Source organism: Peromyscus maniculatus, chromosome 8, assembly GCF_049852395.1.
Source record: "Peromyscus maniculatus bairdii isolate BWxNUB_F1_BW_parent chromosome 8, HU_Pman_BW_mat_3.1, whole genome shotgun sequence".
NCBI lineage: Eukaryota > Metazoa > Chordata > Mammalia > Rodentia > Cricetidae > Peromyscus > Peromyscus maniculatus.
This window is the reverse complement of record NC_134859.1, coordinates 1,330,030-1,344,422: the sequence shown is the minus strand read 5'-3', so window position 1 is coordinate 1,344,422 and position 14,393 is coordinate 1,330,030. Positions and strand designations below refer to the sequence as shown.

At 44.2% G+C, this 14,393-nt stretch overlaps 1 protein-coding gene across 2 annotated transcripts in view; it reads left to right on the top strand.

Moving 5' to 3' along the window:
* Rrn3 (RNA polymerase I transcription factor RRN3) overlaps nucleotides 1–13,384 on the top strand; it is a 47,875-nt gene extending 34,491 nt beyond the window's left edge. Inside the window, exons 13-18 of one of the 2 annotated variants that reach the window (XM_006983880.4) lie at nucleotides 2,058–2,188; nucleotides 3,488–3,672; nucleotides 5,982–6,090; nucleotides 8,228–8,380; nucleotides 9,278–9,365; nucleotides 11,938–13,384. In XM_006983880.4, the coding sequence (XP_006983942.2) occupies nucleotides 2,058–2,188; nucleotides 3,488–3,672; nucleotides 5,982–6,090; nucleotides 8,228–8,380; nucleotides 9,278–9,365; nucleotides 11,938–12,126 (855 nt within the window). In that variant the 3' untranslated portion in view covers nucleotides 12,127–13,384. The remainder of the gene's footprint in view (nucleotides 1–2,057; nucleotides 2,189–3,487; nucleotides 3,673–5,981; nucleotides 6,091–8,227; nucleotides 8,381–9,277; nucleotides 9,366–11,937) is intronic. The other variant, XM_076577819.1, reaches the window with a different exon arrangement.
* The last annotated feature ends 1,009 nt before the right edge of the window (nucleotides 13,385–14,393 follow it).

Sequence of the window (14,393 nt, the reverse complement as noted above, 5' to 3'; positions counted from 1 at the left end):
TAGCTATCCTGTGTAATGAGTCTTTCTCTGTACCACCAGCCTCCAAATAACAAAATGGAGACTTAATACTAATTATGAAAGCTTGGCTTTAGCTTAGGCTTGTTTTTAACTAGTTCTTATAACTTAAATTAACCCATTTCTGTCATGTACTGCACATGTGTGTCTCCTGGTGTCTCCTGTGTGCCTAGACTTCTTCTCCTCTTCCTTTCTCTCTCCAGAAATCCCACCTATACCTCCTGCCTATACTGCTCTATTGGCTGTTCAGCTTTTTATTACAGCAGTCACAGCAATACACCTTCACACGTTTCCATATGAAGCTGACAATTGTCGTTTCAGGTTCTGTGAAGAACTGTGTTGGAGTTTTGATTGGGATTGTGTTGGATCTGTAGGCTGCTTCTTGTAGTTTGGCAAGTTTTCACTATAGAATCCTGCTGATCATGAGCATGGGAGGTCTTTCCATCTTCTTCAGTTGTTTAAAGCTTTTATCATACAAGTCTTTCACTTGCTTGGTTAGACTTAACCCAAGATGTTTTTTTTCTGTAATTAAAGGTGTGTGCTACACTACCTGGCTTTTTCTCCTACTCATGTCTTGAACTGTTTGCATTATTTCATTCCACTGTTTGTATTTTCACAGACTTCATTAAGGTATTTATTCATAAATAAATATATAAGGTCTTTAAGGTCCTTGAACACATTCATAATTGCTGTTTTCAATCCTTGTCTGGTGCTTCAGCTGTGTTGCATTTCTCAGGGCCTACCCTAGCAGGGCTACTGGGTTCTAGTGGAGGTGTATTGTCTTGGCTGCTAATGGTTGTGTTTTTGCACTGGTGTCTAGGCATCTGGTGTTTGGGATCATTGAGGAGATTCTTGGTGTTGCTATCTGGTCTTGTCTTTGTTGAGTGGGTGTTCACTCCTTGGTTTCTGTTGCCTTCTCTGGATCTTAGGGAAGTGATGGCCATGGGTTGTCTTGTAGTAAGTGCTTCTGGAAGTGGGTGGGTGGCAGAGAGAAAGGAATAGAGATAGGCTAGGAGAAAAGGCTGAGGGGGGCTTCAGGAAAGACCTATGATGAAGATCCTATTCACACCTAGGAGTGGAGTCCACAGGGAGCTGGAGGTATAGTAGGATCAGGGGATCTTGGAAGTAGGTTACATTAAACTACAAAATTGAAGAGAGATAGAGATGAAAGGGCTAGGGGATCCTGGATGTGGACTCAAGAGCTGGAGGTGGGTGGAGGTGGGGGACGGGGCGGGGCACTCCTGCAAGCAGATTGTCACTGGGCTGAGGGTAAGAGTGGAGAGATCTTATTGGAGCACAGTGTGATTCACCTACCCTGCCATGTATGGCCTCTGGGGGGCCTTTGGGATCTAAAGTATTTCTAGGTATGGGGGCTGACACAAAGGAATGGGGATGGGTTAGAAGGGGGTGGTGTGTGGAGAAGGTCCATAGGGAGAAGGAAAGTTGCATGCATGCCAAGATTTGGCAGAGCTCCCTAAGAACGGATGGAGGGAGGAGGAGTCCCTGCAAGCAGGGCTGCTACAGGACTGGGGATGAGCCTGGAGAGATGGAAGTGGAGGACAAGGAGAATGGAAATAGCCTACCTGAGCCCTAGCCTAGTGTGGCCACTGGGTTCCCAAGTAGAGAGTGTTCCTATGCATCAGTGGCTAAAACAAAGCGATGAGGGCCAGGAGGAGAGCTGGATCTGCTGAGTTTTTGTTTTTAAATAAGAAACCCTCTATTTTTTGTTTAGCAGTATAATTGCATTGTTAGGTAACGCCTTCAGGGTGCTGAGAGCCAGAATATTTTCAGCATTAGAAATATCAAGCTAGGGGCTGGAGAGATGGCTCAGAGGTTAAGAGCACTGACTGCTCTTCCAGAGGTCCTGAGTTCAATTCCCAGCACCCACATGGTGGCTCACAACCATCTGTAATGAGATCTGGTGCCCTCTTCTGGCCTGTAGACATACATGGAGGCAGAACACTGTATACATAATAAATAAATAAATAAATCTTTAAAAAAAAAAAAAAGAAATATCAAGCTAGCAGCCTCTCTTGTTACAGGGATTTGCAGAAGCATTTTTGGAACATCTCTGGAAAAAGTTGCAGGATCCAAATAACCCCGCCATCATCAGACAAGCTGCTGCGAATTACATTGGGAGCTTTTTGGCAAGAGCTAAATTCATTCCTCTTATGTAAGTAGCCTAATTTTCCAAATGTCTTTTTAGTGTTTTGCTTTAGGAAGATTATAGTATTGTCTCAAGTCAAAGAAATAGGTCTTATATTTTTTGATCTGTCTTTGTAAAGCAAGGGGGAAAATGTTCACTACAATGCAAGGTGTTTTTATTTCTAAAAAGCAGTTTGAGAAGGAGAGGTCTCCATTTTAGATAATAGAAGGTACATGAGGCATCTGTTTGTGTGTTGAACCTGAAAGCCTGTCTCTGTTCATGGGTGGCACAGTGTTGTATATTGTTTTTATTCTTTTTGTAGGTTTGTTGTTTTTCATTTACTTTCCAAATCAATTGTGTCTGTTTGATCTGGAGAAAACCCCTTGAAGGTGATTGGGGGTGGGATGGAGCTCAGTGGTAAAGTACATCTGGCACATGCAAAGCCCCGGGTTCAACCCCCAGCACTGAGACTTAGAGGTGATGTAGGGCATCTCTAGGGGCCAGTTTCATCAGGGGCTCCACAAGATACAGGCAAAGATACTGTTAAGCCACCCCCCAGTCAACTAAAAGTCTTGTGGTTCCAGCTTTTGAGTCCAGAAGGGAAGGAGCCCTGATCCTTTTAGCCACATTGCTATTAGGCTGGAAGCTAAGCCAGGAAACCTCAGCTGAATTGGAAAAACCCAGCTCCATCCCTGAATTTTTGTCTTTTTTGTTCCATTTTGGTTTTTTGAGACAAAGTCTTGCTCTGGAACCCAGGTTGGCCTCAGCTCCAGACCTGCCTTCAGTTTGCTCAGTGCCGGGGTTACAGGCCTTTGCTCCCGTGCCTAGCTTCTTGGGACATCCTTAAGGCCTCTTGCTCTGCAGAAGTAAGTGCTGCCTCACAGAGTTGGAAGGCATTCTTTAGTCCCAGTACTGGGGAGGCAGAGGCAGGTGAGCTCTGAGTTCGAGGCCAGTCTGGTCTGTAGACCGAGGTCCAGGACAGCCAAAACTACACAGAAATACTGTCTAGGGTGGGGATGGGAGACAACAAAAAACAAACCCCACAAAAACTCAAAAACAATAAAAATTGGAAGGCAATTTCCTACCACCTGTCCTTTCCTTCTGCTTTTCTCTGCCCACGGGTAAAGTTTTTGGTGGGTTTAGTTTTGGTGCTGGGGATGGAACCCAGGACCTCATGCATGTTAAGCACTTGCTTACCACTGATGTACATCCCACCCCGTGGGTAGTATTTGAGCCTTTATAATGAATGGATCGTGAAAGACAAGTGTGTGTTTCTGTCTCTAGCTTTTTGATGAAGCCAATAACACCAACTCTTTCTCTTTCCAGCACTGTAAAGTCATGCCTGGACCTTTTGGTTAACTGGCTGCACATGTATCTTAATAACCAGGATTCAGGAACAAAGGCTTTTTGTGATGTTGCACTCCATGGACCATTTTATTCAGCCTGCCAAGCTGTATTCTACACTTTCGTTTTTAGACACAAGCAGCTTTTGAGTGGAAACTTGAAGGAAGGTAGATAATGTGTTCAGGCTGGGTTTTCTCATTGTATTTGGACCTTTGGGTCGGTACTGCTTGCCTTGGGTTGATGCTTTATTGTGAATGTGGGAGAAGGGTTGGTGGGAGTTTGCCGCCACAGTGTAGTCATGGCGTCATGGACCTGCAAGGGAGAGCGAGGTAGACTGCGGTGTAAGACTCTGGGTTTCCTTCAAGCATGAACACTTTTTATTTTTCCCCACTGGTGTTTACGTATTGTTTAGGTAGCTACTAGAGAAATCACCGCAAAGGAGTCAGAGCAAAGGGTATCTTTGATCCGCTTGTTTGAGCTCTTCCTTCTTCACTTCCCGCTCTTGTGGCCTTGTTTTGCCACAGGAGAAATTCCTCCTAGTCCAGTGGTTCGCAACCTTCCACGCACACACTGCATGATGACTGCATGATGTGGAGGTCAGAGGACAACTTGCAGGAGTCAGTTCTCTTCCAATATGTGTGTCCTGGGGAATCAAACTTGGTTGTCAGGTTTGGTGGCATGCACTTTTTATCTGCTAAGCCAATTCGCCAGCCCTGGCCAAGAATCGTGATTAGAGAGGAAATACTTTTTGCAAGTTAACACATCTATTTCTTTCTTTTTAAAATTTATTTTATGTTTATGGGTATTTTACCTGCATGCATGTCTGTGTGCCATGTGCATGTAGTGACTTCAGAGACCAGAAGTAGGTGTCTTTGTGACTTTGTGATCTTTGTGACTGTAGTTTTAAACAGTTGTTAGCCACTATGTGGGTGCTGGGAACTGAACCCAGGTCCTCTACAAGAGCAACAGTAGTCTACATAGATAGGCCATGAGGCCTCTGCCATATCTACTTGTCATTTTAAAATGGTTTTGAGTCAGGTTCACACTTGGTAGTTCAAGCTACTTTGGAATTGGTCCTCTTGCCTCAGCCTTCCAAGGCTGGGATCATAGGTGTGTACTGTACCTGGCTTTGATTTTAAATAAATAAATATATATGTATATACATATACATATCTTAAATATATCACATGTAATATATGTGATATATATTCATTTTATAAAACATATATGGGAGTTTTGCCTGCATGTATGTATATGCACCGTGTGTGTGCCTGGTGCCATGGAGGTCAGAAGAGGGCATCTGATCTCCTGGAACTGGAGCCACAGACAGCTGTGAGCTGCAATATGGGTGCTTGGAACTGAGTCCAGGTCCTTTGTAAGAGAGCTATAAGTGCTCTAATCACTGGGACCTCTCTCCAGCCCATGTGTAATTTTTAAATTAAAGCATATATCAAAAATTACTATGTAAACAAACATTAAATTGGTCTGTTTACTGCAAAATAATAAATATCTGTACTTTATCAAAAAAATTTTTTTTGAGGTGATTCCAATATGGAGCCCAGGTTGGCTTTAATTCATAACCCTTCTACTCCATCCTGGGCCGGGATTCCATTGTAAGAGGGAATTCATTAGCTGCGAGAGAGGCTTATGTTACAAGGACTGATGGGGAGAGGAGAAAATACAAACAGTAACGCGTGCCTAAGAATGGGTGCTTGGCTGCACTGTTAAGACACACAGTTGAACTCAGTCTGTTGTTGTTGCCTGTTAGGAGTTCAGCTTCTGTGGTTTGTCTGCTTCATGCACCTGGTCTGCTCTGAGCTGTCAGATACTGATTCCAGGTTGTCATGTGTCTAGTTACGGTTTCTGTTGCTATGAAGAGACACCATGACCACAGAAAGTATTAAAAGGAAAACATTGATTTGGGACTGGCATACAGTTTCAGAGACGGGAAGCATGGCAGCATGCAGGCAGACAAGGTGCTGAAGAAAGAGCTGAGAGTTCTACATCTTGATCTGCAGGCAGCGGAAGGAGGCGGTGTGCCACACAGGGCAAAGCTTGACCATATGAGACCTCAAAGCCCGCCCCACAGCGACACACTTCCTCCAACAAGGCCACACCCACTCCAAACAAGGCCACACCTCCTACTGGTGTCACTCCCTGTGGGCCAAGGATTCCAACATGAGTTTGGGGGGCCATTCCTATTCTAACCAACACACTGTGTAATCCCTCACCTGCCAGGAACTTTGGTTTCTTTCTTCAGAAAAGCTGTACTGATTGACAGCAGTTGGCTTGAACTTTATTCCTGTATTTCTACAAATAACTTCTTGATAATGTCTTTATTTTGGGACATTCTGGGGCTGAAGCCCATCCTAAGCACACATTCTACCACAGAGTCCTTAAGTTGGTTTTTAAATGTGTAATACTTTGTGCTTTTAAAGATAATCTTAGCGGCCCTCCCCCTTTTTTTTAATCAAAGGTTTACGGTATCTTCAGAGTCTAAACTTTGAGCGTGTCGTGCTGAGCCAGCTGAACCCTCTGAAGATATGCCTACCATCGGTGGTTAATTTTTTTGCTGCTGTCACGAAGTAAGTCATTTCCATTTCCATTATGGATATTTAAAAAGTCAAGGGGTGGAACTGTTGTGCTGGCTGCCATGCGCTCTGTCACTGAGAGAATTCCAGTACATTTTGGAGAGCAATACACATGAAGAAACCAGTAATGCTGTTCCTTGAAAGAATACTGCATTTAGCTCTTTTATTCTTCAGCGACACTGAGAGTCAAGCCTACTTTTATCCAGAGAGGCCTAGGCACTCTGAAATACTTAATAGGCAAACTAGTAAGCTGAGAGATACAAATAAATCACAGATACTTAGTTCAGGGAAATACATATTAGTAACAAAACAAATTGGAGGGGAGCTTGATGGTTAAAGGTTGAGATAACTGAGTGTGGCTCTCAGGAAGTACTTGGCAACAGTAGAAAGTTTCTGAACACACAACCACAAACAGTGAATTCAGAATCAAACAGTAATGAATCTGAGGTGTTCCTGAAAGTGTGTGGCACATCATCACCCATTAGTTCTAAACACAGAGCTCTGCACGGCCTGTGCCCTACCTCACTCAGACACTGGCTCAGACTTAGGACTTTAGCATGGCATGAATGGCAGCGTTTTTTTTTTTTTTTTTTTTTTTTTTTTTTTTTTTTTTTATATGCACAAATTTTCTCCCTTTATAGGAATATAATGGTTTAATTACAGAAAACAAAGGCTTAATACTTTCCTCCTATCATTCTTCAGCATGTAAATATGGAATCAGTGTATCTTTGGGTTGTATTGTGTTTCCATGTTTGATTTTCATTGATACTGACTTGAATTTCATGAAAATCTTCAAGTGAATTTTTGCTGAAGAACAGCACTGCCATCAGTGAGCCCAGTTTCCTTCCGCCCTGTGCCAGGATTAAAAGTATGCATGGCACCTGGGTGGGGTTTTTTGTTTTGTTTTTTGTGTTTTTGGTTTGGTTTGGTTTTTTTGAGACAGGGTTACTGAGTAGTCTTGTTTGTCCTGGAACTAGCTCTGTAGACCAGGCTGGCCTTGAACTCACAGACATCTGCCTATGTGTGCCACCATGCCTACCTGTACCTGGATTTTTTTAAAAAGTATTTATTTTTATGTGCATGAGTGTTTTGCCTACAAGTATGTCATGTGTCTGTGCAGCACCTTTGTGCCTGGTGCCAGAGGCCAGAAGAGAATGTCCAATCTCATAAGACTGGAGTCTCAGATAGTTAGTTGTGAGCCACCATATGGATGCTGGGAATCAAACCTGTGTCTTCTGGAAGAAAAGCCAGTGCTGAATCATTGAGCCATCACTTACACTCGTTCTTTAAAATACAGGCTCTGGGGATGGCTTAGGCTCTCATACTTTACTGAGTTACATTCACCAGTTCCAATTAAAAAGTAATCAGATGCTTTCTGTAATGCCTTTTCTGGGAAGTCATAGTTGGCTGGAAATGAGCTTGTAAGCTACTGTGTGGCTTAGCAGTAGACATGCTTGAGTACATGAGGCCCTGGACTGTGCAGAAAAAAACCCAAAAACAAACAAGAAAAACATGCTCATTCTTGTCATCGTAGCACTTGGGAGGGTAAGGCCAGAGAATCAAGAGTTTGAGGTCAGTCTGCTACATGGTGAAACCCTGTCTGAGAACATAAAAGGAAGGAATGGGGAAGAAGAGCTGGTGTGTGGCTCATGCCTGTAATGCTAATACTTGGAGGCTGAGGCTAGAAGATTGCCAAGGCTATAGGATGAGACCCTGCCTCAAAAAAAAGTCAGCTTTAGTCAGGTCCTTCCGTAAAATTCAGAATATCTCCACTGGCATCTACTCTTGGCCCCTAGTAAACAGTGAGTCATTTTTTTTTTTTTTCATGAGTCCTAATTCTTTTTGAAAGCAGAAAATAGATACCTTACTATTGTGCTGAGTACTTTAACATTGCAAGTATATTAGCTTTTCATAATACACATTAATCTCAGCCTGATTTGGTGTTCTGTTTCCTTCCTCCTTAGCAGATATGCAGATCCCAGGCCCAGAGTGCTCACCCTAAGTGGTCCTGTTTCTTGTTGTCCTCATTATACCCAGCAGTGTCTGCATCACAGCAGTAATCTGTACACCACGACCCACAGGGTGACCCTAGCACGGTTTTGTTTTATCTTCTTTGTTGTGTGTCCCACAGTAAGTACCAGCTCGTGTTCTGCTACACCATCATGGAGAGGAACAATCGCCAGATGCTCCCTGTTATTAGAAGTACAGCTGGTGGAGATTCTGTGCAGACCTGTACCAACCCACTGGACACTTTTTTTCCCTTTGACCCCTGTGTGCTTAAGAGGTAGGTCCTCTCAATTGACTCTGTGGGACATACTTACTCTTCCCAAGGCTGGGATTGAGAGTTGCTTTGTCCTGCGTGGGCTTCCTGACTGTTAATTTGGCTAATGGTGAATGCAGGAATGTCACAGGCCCCAGACTGCTTCACAAGCACATCATGGCTGTGCTCATGTTTCCCTAAGCCCAGGGGTACTGAGGCCTTTTTCATCTTTTTGTCCTTTGTTTTCCTTTCAAATGGTTGGTTTAAGTTGATTAGGCTGTCGGGTGAGTTCCTGGGATAGAGAGGGTGCTGCCAGCTTTTGGCCTCTTAGTTTTCTCCCAATGACCAAATCCATCCCAGTGCCTATGATTTATCTAGATAGGTTGTTCTAGAAAACCACCAGGCCATTCTTGGTGTTTGTATATTTTGACTAACTGCAGTTTCTTTTCTTTTTTCTTTTTAAGTTTGTTTTTGTTTTTTGAGTGTTTTGCCTGCATGTGTACATGTGTATCATGTGCTTGCCTCATGCCTGTGGAGATAGAAGAGAGGTAGGATCCTTTGTAAGAACAGCTAGTACTCTTAATAAGTCAAGATGGCTGATATCATCTGAGTTGGTTTTCTAGACTTACTGTCTAGCAGATTCCTGTAGAAGTTCTAGAATATCAATCTGTTTGTACATATGATAACTTGTCAGTCACTGAGTGGGTCAGAAGCAGTTTCCCTTGGAGTCTGAGGGACAGAAGATAACTGCTCCCCTGTGTGACTGGGGAAGAAGCCCTAATGAACGAAACCTCAGGACTCACAGCCCCGTCAGCTCTAGTTCTCACTTCCTGCTGTGGCATGTGGGTCTGAGAAGAGAGCGAAGGTGTTGGATTGTTGGCTACATAGTCATTTACTTTGAAATGCCATCCTTGTTGGCAGGTCAAAGAAGTTTATTGATCCTATTTATCAGATTTGGGAAGACATGAGTGCTGAAGAGCTACAGGAATTTAAGAAACCCTCTAAAAAGGTAAATTTGTGATGAAGGCACTTGGTGAAAGTCTCATGTAGTTACAGACCACAGTAAACACTGTAAACGCTGCTTGAGTCCAAGCCCTGGTTATGTTATTAGTAATAGAGACGATTTGTGGGGTTCTGTTTCATTTATTTCTATCATGGGGGTTTCATGACGTTCTAGGCCCTTCCTTCCTGTCACTGAGTACTGTTTCCCACCATACTAGGCAGTTCTTTTTTTTGTATGTGTTTGTGTATATGTGTGTGAGGTCAGGTGTGTGCATGTGTGTGGAAACCAGAAGTTAGCCTTAGTGTTGGGCCTTAGGAGCTACTCACCTTAGTTTGTAAGACAGGGTCTTTGATTGACTGGAGTTTTCCAAGTAGGCTAGTCTGGCCAGCCCAGGGAACCTGCCTGTCTCTGCCTCCTCAAGGCCGAGGTTCCACGTGTATGTTGTACTTTGTTTGTTTGTTTATTCATCCATTTATTTATTTATTTATTTTGGTTTTTTTCAAGACAGGATTTCCTTGCATAGCCCTAGCTGTCTTGGAACTCATAGACCAGCCTGGCTTCGAACTCAGAGATGCACCTACCTCTGCCTCCTGAGTGCTGGGATTAAAGGCGTGTGTACCATGCCCAGCCTTTTTTTTTAAGTTTATTTTATTTATGAGTACACTACATGTATATCTACATGCCAGAAGAGGGCACCAGATCTCATTACAGATGGTTGTGAGCCACCATGTGGTTGTTGGGAATTGAACTCAGGACCTCTGGAAGAGCAGCCAGTGCTCTTAACCGCTGAGCTATCTCTCCAGCCCCACCCAGCTTTATTTTTATTTTTATTATTTTGTTTGTTTGTTTGGGTGTTTTGGGGACAAGGTTTCTTTGTATCGCCCTGTCTGTCCTGGAACTCATTCTGAAGACTAGACTAACCTCAAACTCAGAGATTCTCCTGCCTCCGCCTCCGACATGCTGGGATTAGAGGTGGGCGCCACCACTGTCAGCAGCTTATCTGACTTAGAAATATGAGTACTGGGGACTGAGTCAAACCCTTACACTGTGCAGCGAGTTCATCGAGACTGAGCTGTTTTACCAGCCCCGTCTGTAATGACTTTGAGAGGTAAACATTGGTTGGAAATAAGCTTGCCAGCTGTAGTGTGGCTTAATGGTAGAGCGCTTGACTAGCATGCTTGAGGCCCTGGGTTCCACCCCAGCACTGCAAAGCTGGGGTTTCAGTCCGCTCATACCTGCTGTCTTAAGTGCCAGAGGATCAAGAGTTCTGAGGCTACAGAGTGAGACTGTCTGGGAGTATATAAGGAGGAGCTGAGAAGGAAAGTAGCTGAGAATAGCTGTGCCTGTAATCCTAGTACTTCAGAGACTGGTGCTACAGATTGCTGAGGCCACAGAATGAGACCCTGTCTAAAAACAAACAGAATGAGATCCTAACAGAGCTTCACTGCCCTCATTTATTTGCTCATTTACCACCAAACACAAATGTCACTCAGCTCATTGTAAAGTCTGCTCCTGTTTTGGGATCCTCAGGAATACACAGACTTGTGTCATTCCTCAAGCTTCTTGATGTGGAGCCAGCATGGTCCTACCCAACAAGAATTTAGATCTAAGACAGTACTTCTTAACCTGTGAGTTGTGATAGGGTCACGACCCCATTGGGGGTGACCCTGTTGGGAGTCAAGATGATCCTTTCACAGGGGTACCTAAGACCATCGGAAAACACCGATACTTACATTACGATTTATAACAGTAGCAAAATTAATTATGAAGTAGCAACAAAAATAATTTCATGGTTGGGGTCACCAGTGTGAGGAACTGTATTAAAGGGTCGAGGCATTAGGAAGTTTGAGAATCCCTGCTCTAGAGGAAATGGTGCTGTTCCTGTCTGCAGCGCTCTGACCCCACATTCAGCGTGGTCATGTCCTTGTTGATTTGGGAGCTCACACGTTAGGCTGGACTTGACGGCTGTTTTGTTTCCCAGTGCGGGGTGTTGGGGGATGGAGTCTGCTCTCTGTTTACTGAGTAATTTTTCTGGCTCCGGAAAGGAGTTCTTAAGCTTTTCATTAAAAAAAAAAAAAAAAAAAAGTTAGGGGTCCTGGAGAGATGGGTCATCAGTTAAGAACATTTACTTAGACTCTTCCAGAGGACCCAGGTTCAATTCCCAGCACCCACCTAGCAGCTCACAACCATCTGTAACTCTAGTTCCACAGGATCAGACACACTCTTTTGACCATCAGAGGCAAAATACTCATATATATAAAATAAATTTAAAAAAAATTTAGGACTAGGCATGGTGGTGCACACCTTTAATCCCAGCATGCAGGAGGCGGAGGCAGGAGGATCTCTGAGTTTGAGGCCAGCCTGGTCTACAGAATGAGTTCCAGGACAGTCAGGATTAAATAGAGAGACCCTGTCTTGAAAGACTGGAAAACAAAATTAAAAACAAACCAGTTGTGTGTGTACACCAAGTCGGAGGACAGCTGGTGGGTCTGGCTCGTTTCTGTCACGGCGCCTCGGCAGCCATGAAGACTTTTCAGACTAGCGCTGTGATGTCCTCAACACTCTGTTCTCTACACAGGAGCTAGTGGAGGACGAAGATGACGACTTTCTGAAAGGTGAAGTGCCCCAGAGCGATGTGGTGATCGGCTTTACCCCGAGCTCCTTGGACGCCCACTTCCGAAGTCCTTCCAGCAGTGTGGGCTCCCCACCTGTGCTGTACATGCCAGGCCAGCCCCACTCACCTCCAGGACCTGTGGTTGAGCTGTGACTGCTCTTCTCAGGGCCCCGAGCCCCACCTCTGGACCCACACTGGACTAGTCTGTGCCTCGTATGTCCGGCTTCCATGCTGGTTGGACTTGGGCCAGTATCTGAAGGGACCCAGGTTGCGTGTGTTTGCAGTTTGCTCCCTGTGGACAGAGGGAAGAACAAGTGTCACGTGCAGTATTTCACAGTGGGCATATCAGTCAGTGCCGATGCTTAGAGTGTTGGCTTAATGTGGAGTATCTGCCTGCAGCCTTCTGATGGAACTGCTGGATGCATGCTAGCGTCACATCCTAGCAGATGACCTTTTCACAGGTTTCTTACTATCAGAACCACAGTCATAGGACTTTTTTGGTCTTGTTTTGATGAGAAATCTTCCAAGATCCTGCCTATGAATACCCTTTAAGTAGATCCTGCCTACAGTGGCATAATGGTTCCCTTTTGACTAGAAGTACATTTGTGATGTAGGGTACAAAGGGAAATCCCAGGCAGGGGTGAAATGCTGAGCGTTTGGGTTGGCTTCAACCGAGGGAACACAAAGGACTGCAGAGGGGCCAAGAAGGCAGGAGGAAAGAAAGGATTCAGAGAAACAGGAAAAGGCACTGGTGCAAGAGAGTGGATCTGACATGAACACAGGTGCATCCCCTGTACCTCAGGCTGACCAAGCGGCCTGGGTGTGGCCTGGGTGTCTGAAAAGTAGTTTAACAACTTGTACAACATGGACTCAGCCTGAAGAGCTGCTCCATAGCAGGCCTGTGTGAGGACTTCAGAGGTGTCCTTCCCTGGGATCCTTACATGTGAAATTTGTATTTGTGAAATGGCCCTTTAAGTATATTTAATTTTTTTGCTACTTATATTTATTGAAAGGCAAGCAATATTTTCTTGGTCACAATATTTTTAATGGACTTCCTCTCAATGTTTATATGGTCTTGTGTAATGACACTGATGCCCTCTGGATTTCAGTCTACCTGTTAATACCTTTTTGGAACAAAGAAATTCTTATTGCTTTAAAAAGCTTTCACCACAAGGCAGGCAGATCCCTGAGTTCCAGGCCAGCCTCGGTGGAAAGTCACTAGGAAACCTCAAGGTTCTGCTGTAACTGCTGACGGAAAGATGCAAAGAAATGCATCCATAGATGCTGACATGGTGTGAGGTTTGGGCAGTAGCTAGAATGAAGAAGGTGTGTTGATAAATAAACCTTTGCAAATGGGCTTGAGAAAAAAGTCCATTGTGAAAAATTAAAGGATGGTGTAGTTCACCTAGCACTTCCTACTCATGTCATTGAGGGCTTTAATAATGACTCCCCACCATTTTCCCATGATTGGTGTGTTTAAGTCTTAGCTTCCTGCTCCATTAAAAGGGGGTGGGATGGTTCAGAAACGATTGGGCAGTGATTAGGATGTTCTCCATGGTTTGAACAAACCCATGAAAACACTTCAGAGAAATTCTGTGCCATCTGGACGTGTGGTATACCTATGATTTCACCACTTGGGAGGCTCAAGCAGTATTTTAAGTTAAAGCTAGACATAGTGAGATAGGTTTTTAAAAAAGCTAAACATCTGTGGAAGAAAGTAGTGAAGTCTCCTTGGAAAAAAAGAATAATTTTCTTTTTAGTACTGAGGATGAAACCAGGGTCTTTCGCCCACACACACCTAGACAGGTTTCGCTAGCCTGAGATGAGGAGTTGGCAAGCACTGGAGTTTGCAGATGGTCTGGGGACGGGAGGGCTCCGAATGCTAAGCACACACTCCACACCTGCCTTCCTGCATGCTTTGTTTCTGAACCGTAGAGCCTCTGTGGCTCATAGGACACATCCTATGCTTTCCTTCTGCATGTTTCAGTCATTGTGCTTAGGTCCTGAATTTGTGATCTGGTGCCTCAGTGCAGTTAGGGCTCCAAGTCTGGCTTTCGTTCTCATCCACAGGCTGGAAGCTGCAGTCAGTGTTGGCATTCTTCCACTGTTTACTAAGGTGTTACGTAATGCTTTTTAAAAACCTTTTATTTGATAGGGATTGATCCTCAGACTCTGCCACAAAAGTGTGCTTCCACTGACCCACACTCCTAACTTTCCCACATCCAATTTTTAGAATTATGTACATTGATGGGAAACAGTTCAGTTTAGCACTTTCTGCCCTTAAGCATGTAACTATTTAATTGTTCAGGATACTTTCACATTCCTGTCTTCAGGTTTGTATAAAACTGTGATCCAAAGCCATAGTCAGGGTGGATGGCTGTGTGGACAATAGCACTTGCTCCTTTAGCAGAGGACCAGTT